Genomic DNA, 26857 nt, shown 5'->3' with positions numbered 1-26857 from the left:
CCCTTTTTAAAAGAGGATGCGATTAAAGAGAAATGATGTAAATGTTCATTCTAATATTTATTTTTGTTGATATTATTTTAAAACATGGGAGAAATTAATAAAAGATGATCGGTGTTTTCTCCAAGGGCCATACTTACATCACAATGTGCTGGGCAGAGCATCCGGGAACTGAGAGCAGCTGCTGTCACACCCACTCAGCCCTCCTTTGGCACAATTACAACCTGTCCTCTTGAACCATGAGGATAGGCTCAGGGAGATTCTTTTGCAACCATCAGAAGTCCTCCATCCAGACTGTACCTGAAGCATTGATACCATAACTTTACAGGCAACAACCTCAAATTTCTCCCAGGCATCCTGCTTCATCATATCCCCACCCAACTACCCTCAAGTCACAAAACAGACCTTTCTTAAGGAGTTTGGGGTACAAGAGTCCTGGGCATTTGGCTTCTTTTTTTCCCTAGCAGAAGTTTCCTTTATCACTGGGTTGGTCATCTTGGTGGTAAAATGACCACAGCACTTCCTGGACAAGACAAAATGGGTGAAGCCAAGTAGGCACTGAGAGGCTGCATCAGAGACTTTTGCACGGTCAAGTGCAAGGTCAGGGATGGTTGGCAGAGAGGTGGGACATACATGCCTGGGCTCCAGGACATGCCACCCCTCACAGCACTGGAATTCTGCCCGTGTTCTCTCCTGCTATTGCCCTCTTCCAGTCCCATTTTCTCCTGCCTTATTTCATCTGTTGCGTTGCTTTCTAACCTAGGTCTGAATAGAAGAAAAGGGGAATGAAAAGCCCTGAAACTATTTCACCAAAGTGACCTTATAGGACTTCTAGCCAGAATATTTTGAGAATATATCAAAATTTAATTTAAAAATAGAAAATACAAGCCCTGGTGTTTAGCCTGTATATTAAAAAGAAGCAGGGTTCTGACTTACATGTTCTCTCAATCTCTGCTAATTTTCTCTTTGTAGAAGGTTCATTTCTTAGTATCCCCTCAGTTTCTCCTATCCATCTTAATAAGTGAAGGAAAACAAAGACAAAAAAATAGAATTAAGGGTTCATAGGAAAGGGGTTAAAATAAGATCATGGGAACAAAAAACATAAAATGGTAAGAGTATCACAAATAATGTTGAGGAGAAGAATGTCAAATGAAGGCTCACTGTTTCAAAAGTACAAGACCACACATCTTTATTTTATTTCTATTTTGGTTATATAACCACACAAACTTTGAGTTTTGAGGATTAATCCTGCCACAAATATACAAGAGATAGAAGCAGGATGATGGCAGGATTCAAGGGAAAGTGAACTATTCAAATCATACAAGAAGTAGCATGGAGACTGGATTTAGGCAGTGGAGAAACTCTGAAAGTTCTTATGCAGGAGAATGAAATTGTCTAAAAATACTTACTCAAAATCCTTTGTGAAGAATGCATCAGAAAGTGAAAGACTGAATTCTGCAAAACACATCAGAAGGCTCTTGTAGAAATGGATGTCAAGGCTGACGGTAGCCTGAAAGAAGGGGTGGCAGTGGGGCTGGGGAAACATGAATGTATTTGAACTGTGTTTAGGAGGTAAGAATATACAAGATTTGGTGACTGGAAAGTCAAAGCAAGAGTTGAAGATGCTACCCAAATTTCTATCTTTGCAACAAGGAGGATGGGTGTGTCATTCCTTGAAACAGGAACAAAAGAGTGAGAGCAGATTCTAATGAAAAGAGCATTAGTTTTTGTCTTGCTGAGGTTGGGTTGTCTCTGGAATATTCAGGTGAAGCTGTCAAATAATGAATACATAAATCTGGAGATCAAGAAAAGATATCTGATGAAGTTAAGGATTGGAAGTCATCAGTAAAAGCATGGTCCTGAAGATCGTGGGGCAGGAAACTGTCAGAGAACAGGATGGAGCCATAGAGGGGACCTGGGTGGAGACCACAAGGTCTGCATGTCCTGCCTCATTTGCAGAATTCAAGGCCACTAGGTCTGGCTCTCTTCCCTACACTGCCCAGAGTAGCAAAATGCACATGCATCTTTTTATTCAGCTTCATTGTTAAGCTATTATTTTTCTTAATGCATGAACACTGTTCACATAATAGAAAACAATTTTCCTCATATGGTTGTTTTTAGAAGCACAGAACAAGCTCTTCCCAGATCTGTCTTCCACAATTTACGGAAAGACAAGAGTTCAAGTAAGTCATTTGCAAGGATGGAAATGGGGAAAAATAGAGATAGTTTCTGCATAATATTTCCATTTTTGTGAAGATTAGAGTGCTGTATCCCACTGGTGTGTATTGGAGGAAAATCCTGTCATAATTTCAGAGGACATAATGGGATCAACCTTCTTTGCACACGTGTGAAATATGGTTGCAGCAATTTCTCTGTCTACTTAGACAACATATTGGTTGGCAGCAAAATGTTGTATGTTAATTTAATGCCTTTCCCCATACATTTCCCAGGGTATAGCCAGAAACAATTCTATACATACTAAACAATAAAAGGTTCTTAATAATGCCATCAACGCAATTATATCTGATAGCTGAGGTACAGAATCACTGCATGTAAAGATTTTAATAATTTCAAACCATCTGTGACACGAATATAAAAATGACAAACATTTCAAAAATGTTTCCAAAGTTCCAATAAACTATGTGCTTTTTTTGAGTCTTATACTATAATTTTTTTATCAACTCCAAAGTTACACATTTTAATAGTCAATTTCAGAGAGAATTTTTGAAGACTACATTGAATCTTACAATAAAACATTTCTTTAACTAGTTCAGTAGATTCAGATTGACCTAAAGCAAGATCAAATAATGGGGTACATGATCAAATGTTGATAATAAAGTCAACTGCACAATTAGTATGAAACTGTAAAATAAAAAACTATTTCAAGACTTTGAAATTAGACCCCAAAAGATAACCAAAACTTGAAAAAGTTTTCATAAATCTGAGCATTTTTTTTTTAATTTGAGAAAATTCAGGTGGGCCACTTCATAAATTAAATTTTCCTCATTACAACTTTACCTTAAAATATAAATTCCACTTTTGACCTAACATTAGTATTCTATTTGAATTGCAATAAATCAGAGTGTAGAAAGGGAAATACTCTTCTAAGCATTTTGCTAGATTCTATTGCTGAATTCATACAACGAAACAAAAAATGTTATCAGTTCTTTTGGCAACGAGAGTTACTCTTCCAAATGTTTATTTTGCAACTTTTTATGACACCATGAAATTGACAATTTTCCCATTAGGTTAAATATAATACCTTACTCTAAAAGAAGAAAATAAAAATGAGGTAAGCTAAGCCCAACACGGGTTATGATTTCTAATTTCATTTTATAAAGCCTGTCATACTAATGAAGCAAAGTTACTATTGGCACAAGTAATAATGAAGAATTCTGTGAGGCTTCAGCACTTGCTGCATAGTTCTGGAACCATGTGCCAAACATCCAAGTAACTGAAACACAGAGCTCTTCACTCTCAGTTAGTTAGTACATGAAATTAAAAATAGACTAGCAACAGCTCTAGCTCTAATTTCTACTTCTCAGAGATGTGTCTTCAGATGGCAACACAGGAAGTAAACAAAATATATTGTCGGGGGTGTACTCACATGTTTTAACACAATGTGGTATATAAATATGAGTAAAAAATCTAATATGTAAAATACAATATGGTTTATTTAAACATTCATTTGATAATTTAATATTACACATAAAATATTCATTTTTCAATTTATGATATTTCACAAATTTCAATCTCAAATCCCAAACACTGAATAAGGAGGAGGGATATACATTAAGAATGCTTTAGAATTGTATTTAAATAAGCAAGGATGAAATTTACCTTGTAAATCAACATTGTAGATATTGAAGATAACTTTCATGCCTAAGCTTTCTCTTTTTCTTCAATCTTGGTTCATTATTAAGTGTCTATGTAACTTTGAACAATTTAATTTTATCTGTGCCTAAATTTCCTCCTCTGTATAGTACATATTCCACAGAATATTAAGTGGCATGAATCAGGTAATAATATAAATCACAGAAAATACTGTTTGACACATAGTAAATAGTCAACAAATAAAAACTTGTATTACCACCAATATAATTGTAATCCCCTTCCAATCACCTTATCTCTATTTTTATTAATGTATTTATTGTTCTCCCTTTCAGGAATGAAGTTACAGAACTCTCAGGGAAATAAGTCGATCTCTCTGTTTTATCACACATACACAGAGCCTGGCAAAGGGTAGGTGCTTCCACACCAAAGAAGAGTATTATTAAGTGGAACAAAAGAAGAAACTGATAATTACTCAGTGGTTATACCTATACAAGCTTCCACTGTGTGCTGATATTATGCCAACTATGAACACATATTCTCATGTATTCCTGATGAAACCTCCATGATAACACTCATGTTGCAGCTGAAAAACTTTGATGATGAAAGCATTAATGGAGATTCGCATGGTCCTAGGTGAATAAAAGTAAAACTGTGACTCACACTTAGGTCTATCTGGGTCAAAATTCTATTATTTTCCCATTATATTATACTGTCTCCTCACAGCAATCTTTAGCATCTCAAGAAATTCTACATCTTAATATATCCATACAGATTTCTTTCCAGAAACAGAGAAACGCTACAGAAGAAGCAGCCAGGCCTGAACATTACCAAGATGAAAAAACAACCATATAAATAAAGGTTTCTCTATTGAGAGGACTTGACAGTAAGATAAATATTACCCTGATCCTACCCTCTGCACCACTCAACTCTACACCCCAAATAATACCCAAGCTCTCTTTCTCTTCTCTGCTGTGTTTTTCAAATAATGGTCTAGCTTTTCTATAACCTTGCCTCCTTTTCATGCTTTAGCCTCTAAAATTTAACAAAAATTGTTAAAGATGATCTAACACAGTCCCAAAGCTTCTGGATTCATTCTAGTATGAAGCCACTTTAGAACAACTGTTTAAATCTATTTCAGGACTCCCTGAGACCAGTGAAAGCATCTTTTTAATTTTACATTTATGAGTCAAGTAAGTGACTACCACATAGATCCAATGCATATATCCTGAACGACAATGAATTGATAAGAATTAATATTTAGAACAATGATGTGGAGGCCTTGTAGGCTCTTTTGTAAAAGGTCAAATAATGTTTAATATACTGCACTTACTAAAAATGGATAATTAACTAATAAAGCATGATATTCAGAAATAACTTGAAACTAATTTGAGTTAATCTTTTAACTTCATTTTAATTAGAAAATATGCTAAAGTGAAGTAACCGATTATCTAGACATTAGAATTGAGTAAAATTTTCACTGTAATTGCTTTCTTCTTGTACTTGGACTCTCTGCTAAGATTAGCACTGAGGCTGGGATGAGAACAGTGATACAGGAGTCTCTTCCAGAGGACTTGTGATGTCACTGCAACCATTGTGATGGGTCCCCTGAAAATTCTGTAAGAGGCAACAGGTGAGAACAGGGAGGTCCTTGTTCTGGATCACTCTACAGTAACTGCGTTTCCTCCAGTAAGAGTGTCTTCGAGCAGAAGCTGTGTAATTACTCTATATCCACTCGGCAAATATTTATTAACCACCTACCTAACTGTGTGCCAGGCATAGTTCTAGGTGACTGGGACACATGACTGATCGAGAAAGACGAGACTTGGCATTTTGCAGTTGACATTCTAGTGTGGAAAAACCATAAAAATAACAATTAAGAAAATTATGAAATACACTAGAAGGTGATACATGCTATGAAAAAAAGCTAGAGAAGGGTAAAGGGACTGTGAGTCTCTGGGTAGGGAGAGGTGAAGGCACGTGTAGAAGCAGATCAGTTAGGAGGCCATCAGAGTGGTCCAGGCAAGAGAAGATGAGGACCCAGGCCAGAGTAATAGCAATGGAGAGGGTGTGAGCTCTTTGACTCTCGATGTATTTTGAAGATGTGTGGGAGAAAGAGAGGAGTCAAGGAGGACTCCACAGTTTCCGACTTGACCAAGTAAAAGGATGGTATTGCCAACAACTGAGACAGGTAGGTGACAGGTGAAGGACACGCAGGGTGAGAAGAATACCAACTGAACCTGGGCTCTCTAGACATCCACGTGGTGATGTCAAGTAGGCAGCTCCATATAGAAGTCTTGGAGAGCAGTCCTGGCTGGATCGTTGGCCATATAAAGCCATTCCCACATAAAACTATGCCACAGAGGACTAAGGGGTTGTGAGTGCAGACAGAGCAGAGCACTGTGGACAATCCTAGGGACTCCAACATTATGAAGTTGTGTGGAAAAGCACAAAACAGCAGAGGAGGCTGAGAAATGGAACCACTTTTCTAACAGGAGAAAAATATAAATTATGGTGTCCAGAAACCAAACGAAGACAACGTGTCAATGATAGTTCAAGCAAGACCATGGTTCAAGTATTTCAAGTGGGTTCTCTAGTGACACAGAAGGCAGAACCAGGACTAATAGCAACTTTAAGGGATAAAGATCATATTTCAATGAGAAAAAGAAATTGAACAGCAATGTCTAATTATTAGATTCAACTGTATTATGATGCAGTGAACTTTCTTTTTAATAACTAGAGGTATTTGTAGACAGGCTGATGAGTATCACAGATATTGCAGAAATGATTCCTAAATTGAGTAGATTAGACCATAGAAACTATGAGATATACTCCAACTAATGAGCCTATCATTTCTGCCTCACTTAACACCAGAGGAGAAAGACATCTGCTTTTCCATCTGTGAACCTTTGCAATCTTAGCTGTCTGTGTCCAAAATTATCTCAATGTCTCTTCATATAAAATAAAGTGAATCACAACAATGGTTTAATTCAAAGAAGAGAGGCTCTGGTGCTAGCAGACCTGAGTTCCAGCTTTAACACTATCACTGAAATATTGTGTGGCTTTAGGAAAGTTCCTTAAATGTTTTTAAACCATAGTCTCTTCTTCAGAACTCACCCAGTGTTCTTGAGGGAATAAAAACATTCACTGTGCTTTGCTGGGTGTTTCATATACAGTGGGTACACACAAAAACCTTAATTCTCTAGGCGTGAGGTCCCAGACTGAAGGACTATCTTATGATGCTTTAGTTATTCCTCTAAACTTGAGTTTTAGGCTATACTCTTCATTTAAGCACTATATCTACACATAAACCAGAAAAAGGAGTGTATGATATTTTTCATAAAAATAATATTTTCATCTGTTTTTTAAGTTCGTACTAGATTTCGATGAGTCATGCTTGGGGTCAAATTTCCTATTGTATGTTTTAAGATGTCATTTGCTCACAGTGTAATAATAGAACCACACAGTATAAACAGGTAAAGACAACAGGCCGTGAAATCAGAGTTGCTGGATAGGAATCCTGATCAGCTGTTTCCTAATAATGTGATTTTGGCATATGAGTGCTTCTGAAACTCAGTTTGTGTGTAAAATGGGAAGGATAGAATTACTAGGATTTTTGTGACAATTAAATGATTTAGTATATGTTAAAAAATATACAGTGTCTGATATATATAAAAACATTCCATAATCCTTAGTTTTTATTATTTGTTTCTCTATCTAGGAAAAAGATTTTAAGTAGAAACAATGTTTTTCCTATTTTAAATGTTTTCAATTAGCCCAAACTATTTTAAAAATATCTTTATTACTAGGAAAATAACATGTTAGTATAACTAATTCAGAGAGCACAAAAGAGCCTGCAATGGAAAAGGGCCTCCTACTGTTTCCTTATTATCTATCTCTGTCTATCATCTTATATATATAAGTATACATATTTAATATAAATGTATCCTTTTTATGCTCGAGAAATAAACAAAAATCTTTTATACTTTCACTTAACAGCATATATCTGTGCAAATATATTAACTCTAAAATAAATTGCTAGATATCCAACTGATTCCAAAAGTCTATGCCTTTGTGATTTTCATTGATTTTGCAAAACTGCTCCCTAAAATGGCTGCATCTCCATGCTCTGAGCAGCAGTTTACAGAGTGTATTATTCCCCCATACTCTAACACCATTAGTATTGGTTATAATCAAACTTTTTTTGTCAGTCTGCTAGAGGAGAGAAGCATTTCAAATTCATCTTAACTTGATTTTTCTGATAAGTGAGGTTCAGGGTTTTTTCTATTTGCTTTAAACAGTATATGTATGACAACTGTGTTGGTATCACTGGCTTCTTCTTCAATTAGAAAAAGTAGGACCATTACATAAAAATAAAATGAACTGTCTGTCATGTGTTTCAAATATTTCTCAAATAGCCATGCCAGTTTAGCATTTTGATTGTGACTTTTTATTTTGGTAATCATCATCATTATTTTTGCTTATACAGAAGTTTTAGTTTTATGGTGTAAAATATTTTAATCATTTACTTATGGCTTCAAGTATTTTCCATCTTTCTTAGAAATGTTTTCCCCTCAAATATTATAAAATAAATTTCTCATAATTTATTCCAGTACTTTTTAAAAAAATTTAATCTTAGACCCCCATTGAGATTTATGCTGGTGCAAAAGATGGGTTAGGGATTTAGTCTTTATTTTCTTTTGCCCTAAATGCCTCACTAGTTCCCTAACAATTAATGAATAAACAATTTCTTCACAATGATTTCAAATATACACTCATTATATATGTTCATGTCATTTCATGAGGAATGGAAAATTGATGTTACCAAATGCCTGATTTGATCCTGAAATTCGATAATTTTTAAAAAATGTTTTAAAGTACTAAACCAGTCTTGCATTCCTGTAATAAAACTACATTTGTGTGTAAGTTATTTTGCTTGTAATGTGCTATTGAAATTCGTTTGGTAATATTTTTGTAACATTATTTTTATTGCAATAAAATATATACAGCATAAAATTTACCATTTTAACTATTTTTAAATGTGTAATTGAGTGGCATTAAGTACATTCACAATGTGCAACCATCACCACATCCATTTCCAGAAGTTTTCATCATCCCAAAGAGAAACTCTATATCTATTAAACAATAACTCTCCATTCTTCTCTCTCCACAGCCCCGGGTGACCTCAATTCCACTTTCTGTACCTATGAATGTGCCTGTTCTAAGTACCTTTCATAAGTGAAATCATAAAATATTTGTTCTTTTGTGTCTCGCTTATTATCCTTATTAACATGATGTTTTCAATATTCATCCATGTTGTAACATGCATCCAAATTTCATTGTTCCTTACAGCCAAATAATATTCCACTGTGTGTATACACCACATTTAGTTTATCTGTGCATCAGCTGAGGACATCTGAGTTGTTTCTGTATTTTGGCAATTGTGAATAATGGTGCTTTGAATACTGATACACAACATTTGGTAATATTTTTAAAGTTTTTGCGTTGATATTCATAATTGAATTGTAGTGTTTATTTTTGTGATATACTTGTGAAATCCATGTATTTTAAGAAAATTACTTATAAAATGGTAGAAATCTAAATGTGTTACACAAATTTCTTTTAACAATTACTTAAATTTGAAAAAGTAAATAAAAGTCACTCACAATTTTTCTACATGATTCTAAATTTCTTTCAAAAAGGTGGTTGTAGTCAGGTCTTAACTTAGTATTACAAGTAACAATAATCCCTTCTCTAGACCTTTCTGGAGGTGGGGAGGAGATGCATTAATTTCTATTTCCTGTATCCTTTCCAGAGGAAGTTTTTTTCCTGCTATTCTCAAGGTATATTATAGTGCTTGAATTTATATCAAATTAATTTGGTTCCATATGTCAATATGTCCTTCGAGGTCAGTAATAATATGGGAATCCATTCAACTGATAATGTTGTGCCTCTCGATTTTAATAGTGATCTTTCTCCTCTACTCTCTTGAAGATCTATCTATATAAAAATCCATTTCTACTGCAACAACAAAATAAACAGCAGAAGGGCCATCTATGCTCTAATGGGTGTAGAGAAACTTATTGACGGCTCACTGAATTAAACAAACAAATGAACAAACAAGTAAATAAAGAATGGCAAGATTAAAGAAGGGATGTGAGGTAGAAGATCTTTTGGCTCTCAAAGGACCCTTGAGCAAGGATACATGTTTGGACACATTTCAAAAGGCAATAGCATTTTAATGATCCATTTGAAGTAGTTCCCAGTATTTCAGTTGAAGGTGAGTGTGAAATAAACTGGTGGGACAGAAACAGCAGGTTAAAACAGACTGAAGATCCCCTAGGGGGTCTAGACCTAGAAAAGAAGGTTAGATCGTTTTGGGAAGTGTGAACACACATTTTGCAAGGGTGTGCTGAACTCCTGAAAAAGGATGGGGAGAGAAACACATACAATTCAGGATTAGGAACATATGGGTCACTGGAGACAAAAAAAAGTTTAAGTGCTAAATGGAAAAATACTATTTAAATACATGGGATAGACATTAATAAAAAAAGTCATTGGGGGCTTCCCTGGTGGTGCAGTGGTTGAGAATCTGCCTGCCAATGCAGGGGACACGGGTTTGAGCCCTGGTCTGGGAAGATCCCACCTGCCGCGGAGCAACTGGGCCCATGAGCCACAACTACTGAGCCTGCGCGTCTGGAGCCTGTGCTCCGCAACAAGAGAGGCCATGACAGTGAGAGGCCTGCGCACCGCAATGAAGAGTGGCCCCCGCTCACGGCAACTAGAGAAAGCCCTAGCACAGAAATGAAGATCCAACACAGCCAAAAATAAATAAATAAATAAATAAATTTAAAAAAAGTCATTGGAAAAGATAAGTACTAGACAGAATACCTCGGCAAATTTCTAAATTTTTCTGGAAAACATGGTTATTTCAGGTGCCACTCTATCAAAGAGAATGCATTGTACAAGCACTTTGGAATTATTTTCTTTCTCATAAAAAAATGTGACATTTCTAGGAGTGTCATTATTTTCTCAATTGAGATTTAAATTCACAGGTGAGAGATTAGGAAACAGATATGAATGAAACTGAAATCACAAAGCCCATCAAATCCTCTTTTCCATTTCCTTTAGAAAAATAAAAAGCAAGCAATGCTATGAAGTGGTCTCTGGTAAAGATAAAACAAGCTTAATATATAAGCTACAGAGTGGCTTTTAGAAAACCACATTGCTTAGAAAAATAGAGAGATGTTTCCAAGATTGTAAGTGGTAATGCTGGTTTTGAAGTGTCATAGTTTCCACAGTTAGTAACCGTGGGTCTCTATTAACCATTCTTTTTTTTTTTAACATCTTTATTGGAGTATAATTGCTTTACAATGCTGTGTTAGTTTCTGCTGTATAACAAAGTGAATCAGCTTTACGTATACATATAACACCATATACCCACCCTCTTGTAGCTCCCTCCCACCCTCCCTATCCGACCCCTCTAGGTAGTCATAAAGCACCAAGCTGATATCCCTGTGCTATGTGGTTGCTTCCCACTTGCTATCTATTTTATATTTGGTAGTGTATATATGTCAATGCTACTCTCTCACTTCGTCCCAGCTTACCCTTCCCCTCCACGTGTCCTCAAGTCCATTCTCTATGTCTGTGTCTTTATTCCTGTACTGCCCCTAGGTTCTTCAGAAATTTTTAATTTTTTTTTTTAGATTCCACATATAAGTGTTAGCATATGGTATTTGTTTTTCTCTTTCTGACTTACTTCACTCTGTATGACAGACTCTAGGTCCATCCACCTCACTATAAATAACTCAATTTCATTTCCTTTTATGGCTGAGTAATATTCCATTGTATGTATGTGCCACTTCCTCTTTATCTGTTCATCTGTCAATGGACACTTAGGTTGCTTCCATGTCCTGGCTATTGTAAATACTGTTGCAATGAACATTGTGGTACATGATTCTTTTTGAATTATGGTTTTCTCAGGGTATATGCCCAGTAGTGGGATTGCTGGGTCATATGGTAGTTCTAGTTTTAGTTCTTTAAGGAACCTCCATACTGTTCTCCATAGTGGCTGTATCAATTTATATTCAACCAAGAGTGCAGGAGGGTTCCCTTTTCTCCCCACCATTTCCAGCATTTATTGCTCGTAGATTTTTTGATGATGGTCATTCTGACCGGTGTGAGGTGATATCTCATTGTGCTTTTGATTTGCATTTCTCTAATGATTAGTGATGTTGAGCATCTTTTCATGTGTTTGTTGGCAATCTGTATATCTTCTTTGGAGAAATGTCTATTTAGATCTTCTGCCCATTTTTGGATTGGGTTGTTTGTTTTTTGATATTGAGCTGCATGAACTGCTTGTATATTTTGGAGATTAATACTTTGTCAGTTGCTTTGTTTGCAAATATTTTCTCCCATTCTGAGGGTTTTCTTTTCATCTTGTTTATGGTTCCCTTGCTGTGCAAAAGATTTTAAGTTTCATTAGGTCCCATTTGCTTATTTTTGTTTTTATTTCCATTACTCTAGGAGGTGGGTCAAAAAGGATCTTGCTGTGATTTATGTCATAGAGTGTTCTGTCTATGTTTTCCTCTAAGAGTTTTATGGTGTCTGACCTTACATTTAAGTCTTTAATCCATTTTTAGTTTATTTTTGTGTATGGTGTTAGGATGTGTTCTAATTTCATTCTTTTACATGTAGCTGCCCAGCACCACTTAGTGAAGAGGCTTTCGTTTCTCCATTGTATATTCTTGCCTCCTTTATCAAAGATAAGGTGACCATATGTATGTGGGTTTATCTCTGGGCTTTCTGTCCTTTTCAATTGATCTATATTTCTGTTTTTCTGCCAGTACCATACTGTCTTGATTACTGTAGCTTTGTAGTATACTCTGAAGTCAGGGAGCCTGATTCCTCCAGCTCCGTTTTTCTTTCTCAATATTGGTTTGGCTATTCGGGGTCTTTTGTGTTTCCCTATAAATTGTGAATTTTTTTGTTCTAGTTCTGTGAGAAATGCCATTGGTAGTTTGATAGGGACCGCAGTGAATCTGTAGATTGCTTTGGGTAGTATAGTCATTTTCACAATGTTGATTCTTCCTATCCAAGAACATGGTATATCTCTCTATCTGTTTGTATCATCTTTAATTTCTTTCATCAGTGTCATAGTTTTCTGCATACAGGTCTGTTGCCTCCTTAGGTAGGATTATTCCTAGGTATTTTATTCTTTTTATTGCAATGGTAAATGGGAGTGTTTCCTTAATTTTTATTTCTGACTTTTCGTTGTTAATGTATAGGAATGCAAGAGATTTCTGTGTATTAATTTTGTATCCTGCAAATTTACCAAATTCACTGATTACCTCTAGTAGTTTTCTGGTGGCCACTTTAGGATTTTCTAAGTATAGTGTCATGTCATCTGCAAACAGTGACAGTTCTACTGCTTCTTTTCCAGTTTGGATTGCTTTTATTTCTTTTTCTTCTCTGAATGCCATAGCTAGGACTTCCAAAACTACGTGAATAAAAGTGGTGAGAGTGGACATCCTTGTTTTGTTCCTGATTTTAGAGGAAATGCTTTCAGTTTTTCACCACTGAGAATGATGTTGGCAGTGGGTTTTGTCATATATGGTTTTTATTATGTTGAGGTCGGTTCCCTCTATGCCCACTTTCTGGAGAGTTTTTATCATAAATGGGTGTTGAATTTTGTCGAAAGCTTTTTCTGCATCTATTGAGATGATCAAATTGTTTTTATTCTTCAATTTGTTAATATGGTGTATCACAGTGATTGATTTGCATATATTGAAGAATTCTTGCATTCCTGGGATAAACCCCACTTGATCATGGTATATGATCTATTTGATGTGCTGTTGGATTCTGTTTGTTAGTATTTTGTTGAGGATTTTTGCATTTCTCTTCATCAGTGATATTGGTCTATAATTTTCTTTTTCCGTGACATCTTTGTCTGGTTTTGGTATCAGGGTGATGGTGACCTCGTAGAATGAGTTTGGGAGTGTTCCTCCCTTGCTATATTTTGGAAGAGTTTGAGAAGGATAAGTGTTAGCTCTTCACTGTATGTTTGATAGAATTCACCTGTGAAGCCATCTGGCTCTGGGCTTTTGTTTGTTGGAAGATTTGTAATCACAGTTTCAATTTCAGTGCTTTTGATTGATCTGTTCATAGTTTCTATTTCTTCCTGGTTCAGTCCTTGAAGCTTGTACATTTCTAAGAATTTGTCCATATATTCCAGGTTGCCCATTTTATTATCATATAGTTGCTTGTAGTCATCTTTTATGATCCTTTGTATTTCTGCAGTGTCATTTGTTACTTCTCCTTTTTCATTTCTCATTCTGTTGATTTGAGTCTTCTCCCTTGTTTTTGTGATGAGTCTGAAATGGTTTATCAATTTTGTTTTCTTATCAAAGAACCAGCTTTTAGTTTTATTGATCTTTGCTATCATTTCCGTCATTTCTTTTTCATTGATTTCTGATCTGATTTTTATGATTTCTTTCCTTCTGCTAATTTTGGGGTTGTTTCTTTTTGTTCTTCTTTCTCTAATTGCTTTAGGTGTAAGGTTAGGCTGTTTATTTGAGATTTTTCTTGTTTTTTGAGGTAGGATTGTATTGCTATAAACTTCCCTACTAGAACGGCTTTTGCTGCATCCCATAGGTTTTGGGTAGTCATGTTTTCATTGTCATTTGTTTCTAGGTATTTTTTGATTTCCTCTTTGATTTCTTCAATGATCTCTTGGTTATTTAGTATCGTATTGTTTAGCCTACATGTGCTTGTATTTTTCACAGTTGTTTCCCTGTAACTGATATCTAGTCTCATAGTGTTGTGGTCAGAAAAGATGCTTTATACGATTTCAATTTTCTTAAACTTACCAAGGCTTGATTTGTGCCCCAAGATGTGATCTCTCGTGGAGAATGTTCCATGTGCATTTGAGAAGAAAGTGTACTCTGTTGTTTTTGGATGGAATGTCCTGTAAATATCAATCAAGTCCATTTGTTCTAATGTGTCATTTAAAGCTTTTGTTTCCGTATTTGTTTTCATTTTTGATGGTTTGTCCATTGGTGTAAATGTGGTGTTAAAGTCCCCTACTATTATTGTATTACTGTCGATTTCCCCTTTTATGGCTGTTAGCATTTGCCTTATGTATTGAGGTGCTCTTATGTTGGGTGCGTAAATATTTACAATCGTTATCTCTTCTTCTTGGATTGATCCCTTGATCATTACATAGTGTCCTTTGTTGTCTCTTGTAACAGTCTTTATTTCAAAGTCTCTTTTGTCTGATATGATAATTGCTGCTCCAGCTTTCTTTAGGTTTCCATTTTCATGGAGTATCTTTTTCCATCACCTCACTTTCAGCTCGTACGTGTCCCTAGGTCTGAAGTGGGTCTCTTGTAGACAGCACATATATGGGTCTTGTTTTTGTATCCATTCAGCCAGTCTGTGACTTTTGGTTGGAGCATTTAATCCATTTACATTTAAGGTAGTTATTGATATATATGTTCCTTTTATTTTCTTAATTTTGGGGGGTTTGTTTTTGTAGAATTTTTCCTTCTCTTGTGTTTCCTGCCTAGAGAAGTTCCTTTAGCATTTGTTGTAAAGCTGGTTTGGTGGTGCTGAATTCTCTTAGCTTTTGCTTGTCTGTAAAGCTTTTGATTTTTCCATCGAATCTGAATGAGATCCTTGCTGGGTAGAGGAATCTTGGTTATAGGTTTTTCCCTTTCATCACTTTAAATATATCCTTCCACTCCCCTCTGGCCTGCAGAGCTTCTGCTGAAAGATCAGCTGTTATCCTTATGCGGATTCCGTTGTATATTATTTGTTGCTTTTCCCTTGCTGCTTTCAGTATTTTTTCATTTTGTTTAATTTTTGTTAGTTTGAATAATATGTGCCTTGGCGTGTTTCTCCTTGGGTTTATCCTGTATGGCACTCTCTTCACTTCCTGAACTTGACTGATTATTTCCTTTCCCGTGTTGGGAAAGTTTTCAACTATAATCTCTTCAAATATTTTCTCAGACCCTTTCTTTTTAAATTATTCTTCTGGGACGCCTATAATTTAAAGGTTGGTGTGCTTAATATTGTCCCAGAGGTCTCTGAGACTGTCTTCAATTCTTTTCATTCTTTTTTCTTTATTCTGCTCTGCAGCAGTGATTTCCACCATTCTATCTTCCAGCTCACTTACCCATTCTTCTACCTCAGTTATTCTGCTATTGATTCCTTCTAGAGTATTTTTAATTTCAGTTACTGTGTTGTTCATTACTGTTTGTTCGCTCTTTAGTTCTTCTTGGCTCGTGTTAAAGGTTTCGTGTATTTTCTCTAGTCTATTTCCGAGATTTTGGTTCATATTTACTCTCTTTAGTAGTTTGCCTATTTCCTCTTCATTTATTTGGTGTTGTGGGTTTTTATCTTGCTCCTTTGCCTGCAAGATATTTCCCTGTCTTCTCATGTTGTCTAATTTACAGTATTTGAGGTATACTATCCCTCAGCTGTACGGTTGTAGTTCCTCTTGCTTCTGTTCTCTGCCCCCAGTAGTGAGGTTGGTCCAGTGGCTTGCCTAGGCTTCTTGATGGGAGGGACTGGTGCCTGCATTCTAGTGGATGGAGCTGAGCCTTTTCCCTCTGATGAGCAGGGCTGTGTCAGGTGGTATGTTTTGGGGTGTCTCTGAGCTTAGTATGACTTTAGGTCGTCTGTATGCTGATGCATGGTTTTGTGTTCCTGTGTTGTTTGGTGGGAGGCGTCCAGCCCTGGGAGCTGCAGGCAGTTGGGTGGAGCTGGGTCTTGGATTCAGATAGAGGTCTCCGCAAAAGCACTCGGTGATTAATCTTCCCTAGGGCAGGGAATTCTCTCGTGGTCCAGTGTCCTGGACTCAGTGCTTTCACCCTGGAGCCTCAGGCCCAACTTCCAGTCAGGGAACCAAGACCCTGCAAGTCACTCATCCTGGCAATAAAGGTGATTAAAAAAATTTTTTTAAAAGATTAACAAAACCCCAGACAAATGGTAAAAAGTAAAATCAAACAAACAAAAACAGAAACAAGGAAACACACACACACACAAAAGAAACAGAGCCAAATAAAACAAAAAGCAAGAGAACAACAAGACAAACGAACCCAAGAACGAAATCAAACCATTAAAAGGAAAAGTGACAAAAACACAAAACCAGAAAACCAAACCAAAGCAGAGTGCCAATGGAAGAATGAAGCAAAGAAACAAAACAAAGCAACAAAAACGATTTAAAAAAAAAGAAAAAGGGGAAAGAAGACAGAACAACAGAAAAGCAACATAGAAATAGAAATGTAAAAAAATAAAATGAAAAATATATTAAAGTAAAAGAAAGGGGAAAAAAAAAGACAAACAAGGCCCCAGACAAATGGTAAAAACAGAATCAAACAATCAACAACAGAAACAAGGAAACACACGCACATGCAAAAGAAACAAAATCAGAACCAAAGAAAAACAGAAACAAAACAAAACAGAAACAAAAAAAGCAAGAGATCAGAGAAACTGAAGAACCTAAAAACGAAATCAAACAATTAGAATCAAAACTAACAAAAACACAAAACCTAAAAACAAAACCAAAGAAGTGTGCCAACTGAAGAATAAAGCAAAGAAACAGAACAAACCGATAAAAATAATTTTTAAAAAAGGGAAAAAACACAGAACAACAGAAAAGGAAAGTAGAAATGGAAATTCTTTTTAAAAATACAAAATATATGAAAGAAAAAGAAGGGAAAAAATGAGGGAAAAGAACACAGAAAAACATAAAAGTGAAAACAGAAATATATAAAAAAATTTAGGGGCGCCCTTGGTGGCGCAGTGGTTGGGAATCTGCCTGCCAATGCAGGGGCCACGGGTTTGAGCCCTGGTCTGGGCAGATCCCACATGCCGCGGAGCAACTAGGCCCGTGAGCCACAACTACTGAGCCTGTGCGTCTGGAGCCTGTGCTCCACAACAAGAGAGGCCACGATAGTGAGAGACCCGCGCACCACGATGAAGAGTGGCCCCCGCTTGCCACAACTAGAGAAAGCCCTCGCACAGAAATGAAGACCCAACACAGCCAAAAATAAATAAATAAGTTAATTAATTTAAAAAAAAAATTTTTAATGTTACAAAACGTGAAGACCCCACCCAAAATAAACTAAAAAAAAAGAAAAAAAAAAGCCAGAACCAAGAAGAGAATGAATCAAAACATAATAAAAGTAATAGTAATAATTATGTTTCCCTGGGATCTCAGCTGTTAATTTTCCTTGCACACGCCATGAGCCACAGCCCACATCTGCCTCCCCAGGAGGCCCTCCTCTGCCTCTGGGCTGTTCTCTGGACCTGCTGTGGGCCCTGTGGGGACCACTCAGACTCTGATGTGGCCCAATTCCTGTGTGTGCTTGTCCCCAATGTCCACAGCTGCCAGAGATAGTCTGTTTTCATTTGTGGGAACACTCATTGTCTACTCAGATATTGGATAGACGTAGGGTCTAGCTGATCATGGGGATTTAATCTGCAGTTTGTATAGCTCATGGAAAGATTTTCAATCCTCTTTCTTAGTCGCCCCATCCCTGGGGTTCAGCTTTGGTTTTATCCCCACCTCTCTGTGTAGTCCACCCACAGGAGTCTGGTCTTGAGGATGTCTTGGAGCTCGTGGGTCTGCCCCAGTGAGGACCAGGTGCAGAGGTGGTATGACTGCTTGGATGGCAGGAGCCCTGGTGGTGCCAAATGTGCAGGGAAGCCAGTGACCATGGGCACAAGAGATATGGCCCTAGTGAGGGCCTTTTCTGGCACCCGGCGTAAGGCACGTGAGGGCTGGCTCTGGCCGGGCTATTTTTGGTGCCCGGCAGCAGGCATGCGAGGGCCGGCCCTGAGAGGGCTTCTTTTATTGTCCGCCAGCAGGTGCCAGCATGAGGGGAGAGAGAGGCTACAATAGTGGCTCCTCCCCCTGTGTGTGACTCAGCAGTAGCACCTGCTTCCATGGCAGTCCGGTCTTCCTCTGTAGGCATTCCCTGCTGCGGATTTCCTCCCTCCTGTCCCCTCAGTCTGTCTTCCCACAGCCAACAGCAGTTCTCGCCCCAGGCCTGTTCTCTAATCCCCATGCTCCAGCTCCCAGCCCCCTTGCACACCTGTGAACACACGTCCCAGTCTGGGGCACGTAGGGCCGCAGTACACACTCTCTGTGTAGTTCTGACTCTGTTCCATCTGCCACAGATGAGCCGCTTCACCCTCTTCCAACAGCCTTAAATGCTTCCCTTCTGTCCCAATTGATTTCCCTGTCAGAGAGGGGTTTCCCCGAATCTGGGAATCTCTCCTCTGCTTCAGCTTCCCAACCACGGGGTGCAGGTCCTGTCCCACTTCCTCTCCTCCTCCTTCTACCTTCTTTTTTTTGTCATACCCAGTTATGCAAGGATATTTATAGTCCTTTCTGTTGTCCAAGGTCTAGCATTCAGCCAGTGTTCTGTGAGAACTGTTGCATCTATAGTTGTATTCCTGATGCATCCGTGGAGAGAGAGATGAACTCCACCTCCTCCTACTCCTCTGCCATCTTAACTCATCATCCTATTAACCATTCTTAAATGCTCTGATAATTACTTACAAAGTTAGAAAAAATAACAGGTTTTGGTTTTCATCTTTCAAAGTACAGAGAAGGAAACAAGATTTGTGGGAGGACATGCCAGGCTGTGGAGAGTGCTTCCAACCAGGCACAGAAGGTGCTTTTGAACATATTTTGGAACTTTAATTTTCTGCATTAATCTACATAAGGAATTGATTTCAAAAGCAGCACAGGGGGACATGGCTGCATTTGATCTTAAGAGGGGCCAAATTTGGGGGGCCGATTTATGCTCCCAGCAATTTATTGCTTTAAAAAGTTGGCAGTAACTTGGGTTGAGAAATAAAAAGTGGGCCTTGGGGCAAATTTAATTGAAGAAAATGTCTGATGTATTTCAGAGGATTCTAAAGGCAACATCAAAAAAGTATTTTTAAAAGACACTAAGAGGTTGAATTGCCCAGATGGACAAATAGGTATGATAGCAACAGGCAGGTCTCCAGCAGGTGGAGGCAGTACTGCCCCATCCTCTGACCCTCCTCACTGTGCCCATGCTTGTGATGGGCATCCTTCTGCATGGATGCCTGCTTGTGATAGTCACCCTTCTAGCAGAACAAAACAGAACACACCAATCCAAAAATGGGCAGAAGACTTAAATAGACATTTCTCCAAAGAAGACATACAGACGGCCACGAAGCACATGAAAAGATGCTCAACATCACTAATTATTAGAGAAATGCAAATCAAAACTACAATGAGGTATCACCTCACTCCTGTTAGAATGGGCATCATCAGAAAATCTACAAACAACAAATGCTGGAGAGGGTGTGGAGAAAAGGGAACCCTCTTGCACTGTTGGTGGGAATGTAAATTGATACAGCCACTATGGAGAACAATATGGAGGTTCCTTAAAAAACTAAAAATAGAATTACCATATGACCCAGCAATCCCACTACTGGGCATATACCCAGAGAAAACCGTAATTCAAAAAGACACATGCACCCGAATGTTCATTGCAGCACTATTTACAATAGCCAGGTCATGGAAGCAACCTAAATGCCCATCAACAGACGAATGGATAAAGAAGATGTGGTACATATATACAATGGAATATTACTCAGCCATAAAAAGGAACGAAATTGAGTCATTTGTTGAGACATGGATGGATCTAGAGACTGTCATACAGAGTGAAGTAAGTCAGAAAGAGAAAAACAAATATCGTATATTAATGCATGTATGCGGAATCTAGAAAAATGGTACAGATGAGCCAGTTTGCAGGGCAGAAGTTGAGACACAAATGTAGAGAATGGTCATATGGACACCAAGGGGGGAAAACTGCGGTGAGGTGGGGATGGTGGTGTGCTGAATTGGGCAATTGGGATTGACATGTATACACTGATGTGTATAAAACTGATGCCTAATAAGAACCTGCAGTATAAAAAAACAAACAAAACAACTAATACTAAACTTTCATTGGGTTATTTGTATGGAAATATGTTAATATAAATGTTTCAGACATTACATGAAATTTCTAAAAATCTTATATTTGTATTTGTATGGAAATATGTATGGAAATATGTTAATATAAATGTTTCAGACATTACATGAAATTTCTAAAAATCTTATATTTGTATTTGTATGGAAATATGTATGGAAATATGTTAATATAAATGTTTCAGACATTACATGAAATTTCTAAAAATCTTATATGTTCTGGTATAATGTTATAAGTAATAATCCTAGTTATTACTTTAAAATGTATATCTCAGAAATAACTAATTTTCTTGTCAACTGCATTATTATGAACTTTCATCAAATCTTTAACCGTGGTCATTTTAAGTCTTTTGTCATTTACAGACAGTTCTGGGTGTACTCTGATGATTTTGCAAATATGTTCCTATAAAAGGGTTTCATCTTCAAGAAATTCATGGAAAAGACTCTGACAAGTACAGGTTTCTGGTAACTGACTGTACTGCTGAACTGAATGAATAAGCATTTTCAGAACTCTAATGAAAAACTGATGAACTCATAAAAGTGCTAACAAAAGATCAAGATGAAAAAAAATTAATTACATGGGACTGAGTGAACTGATGAGGATGAGTATAATTTTTGTGACTTTCTGTCTGAATTTAAAAAAAAAAAAAAATCCCACAAGGACTCAGAGGCAAAGAATATACAAATCAATTTTCACTGCAAAGTAAAGGAGCTGTTACAGTGGAGGATTACTGGACTGAATGTCAATATTATGACATAGTATGAGTGTGTTTCATGTTTGGTAATTGCAATCATTGTTGCTTATGTTGTGGTCATCCATGTACAATGCTTGGTGTCAGTCTATTTATGTCTTGTAAAAATAAAATACAGTGTGTGTGTGTGTGAAAAAAAAAAAAAAAAAAAACAGAACACAGTAGCCAACATTATGAGTATCTTAGTTTCTTATGTCCTGTAAGGCACTTGTTTGTCGAGGACCAAGAAATTTTGGCATTCTTTGTTCTGCTTCTTGCAAGGAAGAAAACTGTCTTCATTAATATCAAATTTATGCCCCAAGCTACAGTTCTCTTCTTTTTCTGTATATGTAATCTCCTAGCATGAGCATGTCAACACTAAATCATAATGCCCTAATACACTTTCAAAAGCAACTAAACTCAATACACATATTTCCAACACTACAAACAACTCAATATAAGAAGCCATGACCAAATTCACATGTGCAAAGTTTACAGACAAAAACAGTGAGCTACAACCACCACTGGCCTGTTAGAGACTGTAAACTGATTCTGATTATAATATGCATAAGAGTTGGAAGTATCCAAATTTGAAAAAAATAAATGTATATTGGACTATAAAGTGCCATGTGTGTGGATTCAGGGAGAAAGAACTAATGTTAAAGGTGGTGAGTTTTCCACACTAATCTCAGGATTGTAGAGGAACATACTGACCACGTTGCCTCCTTAGAGATTTGACCATCAAGACATAATCGCTCTGATTCTAAAACATTTGCAAATGTAAACAATAGATATACAAAGTCTATTTATTTACTAATCTTGTTACAAACAAAAAAACAAAAAAATGAAAACAAACAAAAACTGTCCATTAAAATAATTTAATATGGCTTTTTCCCTCCAAATTAAGTGATTAACCACAAAACACTAGATAAATCATTCTTAATGTGTGTGAAAAGTATTCTTATATTTTCTATAATTTAAATCTTAAACTTCTCTCAGTTCCTTGAATTACTCAATTAAGTCAGCAAATTAACTGGAATTAGAGACTAACTGAAACAAAATCTGTCTGAAAAAAGTCAAGTAATAGGGCTTCCCTGGTGGCGCAGTGGTTGAGAATCTGCCTGCCAATGCAGGGGACACGGGTTCGAGCCCTGGTCTGGGAAGATCCCACATGCCACGGAGCAGCTGGGCCTGTGAGCCACAATTACTGAGCTTGCGCGTCTGGGGCCTGTGCTCCGCAACAAGAGAGGCCACGATAGTGAGAGGCCCGCGCACCGCGATGAAGAGTGGCCCCCACTTGCCACAACTAGAGAAAGCCCTCGCACAGAGACGAAGACCCAACACAGCCATAAATAAATAAATAAAAATTAAAAAAGAAAAAAAAGTCAAGTAATAAAATCGGGATGAGGTCATTTCCTCAAGAATTCCCATAATTCTGTATTACTCTTTGTTGGAGAGGATGATGTCATCACCACATGGACTGTCAGTCCACACAGCAGGCATCAAGGGCAGGGACAACTGTGGGAGAACACGTGGGAGGCAGGCCTTTCCCCAATGGACCCCTGAAGGGTGCATCACTTTTTATTTTAAAGGAGTAAACCTTGAACCCATACTGTTGTGTCCTGCTCAACAGTTCACAGGATCATACCACACTACACGTGTTACAGCTCACAAATGCACAGCAAATACGGCTCAAGATTAGAGATTATAGTCTTAACACCACAGATATTCAGTCAGCAGGAGAGAAACACTTTTGAAATTAAATATTGTTTTCAAAACGTTGATTTTAATTTTATTGTTATAGTATAAAAACAAGCAAAAATAAATGTAGGTCAACTTGATAGATGATTGTGTTTCTCAGTATTCTTTTTCTGTAAAAGGGCTCTAAGAGTTCTCTATGTGTGATAATTAGATGTATGAAATGCACATCACCATAATAAATAAAGCAGTTTGGCATTATATTCACTATATTCATAAAAATGGTACATTTTATAAGGCATAAATTGTTATTTGATAATACTCCATAAAACTATTAATCATTAGGAGCTATCGGTTTTAACTTTCTTCCACACTTTACATGAAAAAGTCATGCAAAATGTGAGCATTTTTAGTCAAGTTAAAAATGTAATGGTTCACAAAAAATGAAGAATTTAAAATAACAGCAGCCTCGTGAAGCATTCCATCTAGAGCAAAGATTATTTCTTTGAGCAATTCACAATTAGTTGTGAATTTTTTATGAGCAAGTCATAATTAGTTACCACATCTGTAAAATAGAAGTTTTATGTATTCTGTGATTTCCAAGATTAGTCTCAGCTTAAGCATTCTGTGATTCTAAAAATTCAAGGGGGTACAATAATTTGCTAGTGAGACATGGTTTATTTCAATATGAATAATAGGTGGTTTTGTTGTTTAAAAGTCTTCCTATAAATTATGAAATTAAATCTCACACAAAAATTAGACACCATAAAATATTCTTGTTTCAGTAGTCATCATTATGAATCAAGTGTAAACTACTACTGTAATATTCAGCATAACATCACTCACACCATCACTTGGAGAGCTATCAGGACTTGAACTGCCAACACAACTTGGTCAGAGATATAGAGCTGCATTTTATTGAGAAGCAGATACTGAGTCTATCATGAGCTTTCTCATATCCAAAGAATAGACAAGCATTTTTCTGAGAAAAAGTATCAAGTTATGTAATATTTAAATATATGATTTAAAGAAGGAACCTGTACTCCATCTAGACTCTAACGGTTTAATTAACCAGGTTCCTTAAAAAAGACACAATACCCCATCATATTTCTACCATATTTCATTACTAAGTAAAACTTTTCATGTACATTTCCATGACAGCCCAATTTAATATTTTAAAACATAATTGTAAAGTAAATTTCATAAAACTTAAATTATAAATATATATCTATTGAATGTACCTATCTTGCAATAGTGTAAGTCTAGCTCAAAATAAACACAAAAACCCAAAACGTGTATGCCCAAAACACCTCATCTGAAAGTTAAATTTTATGGTTTGATGTGCTGTAACAGCTTATTCTGTTTGAAATAATTATAAACACAACCTTCTACTTAATTGTATTTACTAAACTTTATCATATTAGAAGACAATTGGTAAACTACAGCATTTATTTCTGTAATCTTTATTATTAGGATAATTATATGGTCTTTGCTTCAGATACACTCTTCAGAAAGTTAATTACCAGCTTAAATCTTTGAGTTTCCTTTTTTTTTTGCTTAGTTAATTTACTTGGAAAAAAAAAAAGAAAGAAACTGCTTTCAACCATTGGAATTTATGAATATAAGTAATGAAACCATGCTATTGAAATGTTATATTTTATAATCATGATTCTGCTGATAAAAATATCACTTGATGACAAAGTGTCTAGTGAAAAAGTATTTTCAAGAAAATACTATCATAATCATTATATAAATGGACTCTGAATATAGAAGACTAGAGTTTACAATCCAAGGGTCTAATAAAGACTATATTACCTTCCTAAATATAATAATTCTCTGCTGTTTGGCTAATGCTGTATATTGACAGTAGCATTAATTCTACTCCCTTTTGTAATAAGAATATGCATTTTAACATGAACCAAAACATTATTGAGTGTGCATATTTGAAAAATCAAATTGTCGAACTATTTGCATGTTAAATAAATGATTAAAATATCTAGTTATGCTTCCCATATTCACAGAATAAAAATACAGCCATCATTTGAAAATTATTGTACTTTCAAAGTGTTTTCCTTTTTCTATGTCAGTATCATATATTTGTATATATTAATAAAATGAAGCTTTACATTTATTTCATGAAAGACAATGAATAAAACATCATCTTATTTTTATCAATTTTTTCTTAATTCTATGAGAACAAAGCATATATTGCAGTACCTTTGGATACTGTTTGACAGGAATCAATACCCTTTCTGAGAGCTTTATGTTTTTGTTGCTGATGACATCAAGATATTTCTTTTCTTCATCTTCCTTTTTTCCATCAGAACCTTGAAATTTTTCAATTTCTGAAAAAAATTCACAAGAAAAACATTAAATGAAATGAGAAGTCATCATAAATACACTGACTATTCTTATCACTCCCCTTCTTAAATAAGATTTTGAAGAACCTTGATAAAAGGACTGAAAGCTATGCTACTGTACTATCTGTACAATGATCTATATCAACTAAAACCAAAAAGCAATGACTGAAGATACGACTGTCTTCTGTGAAACAAAGGATGCATTTAATTAACTTTTAACATCTTCAAACAAAATTTGAGAAAGAATATTCCCTTTCATTATTTAAAATATCTAAGCAAACATAAATTTCCTAGGAGCAATGAATAGAACAAATATATTTTAACGTTAAATGTTTTGTTTTTAGTCAGAATTGTTCCTAAGGAAAAATAATTGAAAATAGAAATCATCCATTATCTAAAACAGGGTAGTAGAGATAAACAGTATGCTATTTTATATTCTAACAAACTTAAATCCAATTAAAAAGGGGGGTCACAGAAAAGTCACACAAAGGATTAAATCTGTAAATGCTATCATTCATATTCATCAACATGAAATTACCTACATAGATGTTTAAGAGGAAATACTAATTTATCCTTATGAGAATCTTCCCAAAATGAATATTTTTTATTTAGTTATTAATTTTTGTCTGCATTGGGTTTTCATTGCTGTGTGTGGGCTTTCTCTAGTTGTGGCGAATGGGGGCTACTCTTCATTGTGGTTCATGGGCTTCTCTTGTGGTGCACAGGCTTCTCTTGTTGCGGAGCATGGACTCTAGGTGCGTGGGCTTCAGTAGTTGTGGCATACAGGCTCAGTAGTTGTGGCTTGTCGGCTCTAGAGTGCAGCCTCAGTAGTTCTGGTGCATGGGCTTAGTTGCTCTGTGGCATGTGGGATCTTCCCAGATGAGGGCTCTAACCCATGTCCCCTGCACTGGCAGGCAGATTCTTAACCACTGCACCACCAGGGAAGTCCTGAATATTTTTTAAGCAAATGTACACTATTTATCCTTCCTTCCTTTTTAAAATTAATTTATTTGCCACAGAAATACAAAGGATCATAAGAGACTACTACAAGCAACTACAGGCTAATAAAATGAACAACCTGGAAGAAATGGACAAATTCTTAGAAAGGTACAATCTCCCAAGACTGAATCCGGAAGAAATAGCAAAAATGAACAGAAATTGAATTCGTGATTAAAAAACTCTCAACAAACAAAAGTCCAGGACCAGATGGCTTCACAGGTGAA

At 36.3% G+C, this 26857-nt stretch overlaps 1 protein-coding gene across 1 annotated transcript in view; it reads right to left on the bottom strand.

The window, feature by feature from the left end:
- Window positions 1–26857, bottom strand: part of KHDRBS2 (KH RNA binding domain containing, signal transduction associated 2) — a 721197-nt gene that overhangs the window by 594015 nt on the left and 100325 nt on the right. Inside the window, exon 2 of the mRNA XM_036870525.1 lies at window positions 25492–25619. Within this exon, the coding sequence (XP_036726420.1) occupies window positions 25492–25619 (128 nt within the window). The remainder of the gene's footprint in view (window positions 1–25491; window positions 25620–26857) is intronic.

This window comes from Balaenoptera musculus, chromosome 11 (assembly GCF_009873245.2).
Source record: "Balaenoptera musculus isolate JJ_BM4_2016_0621 chromosome 11, mBalMus1.pri.v3, whole genome shotgun sequence".
Lineage (NCBI taxonomy): Eukaryota > Metazoa > Chordata > Mammalia > Artiodactyla > Balaenopteridae > Balaenoptera > Balaenoptera musculus.
The sequence above is the reverse complement of the archived record's forward strand: the minus strand, read 5'-3'. Positions and strand labels throughout refer to the sequence as shown.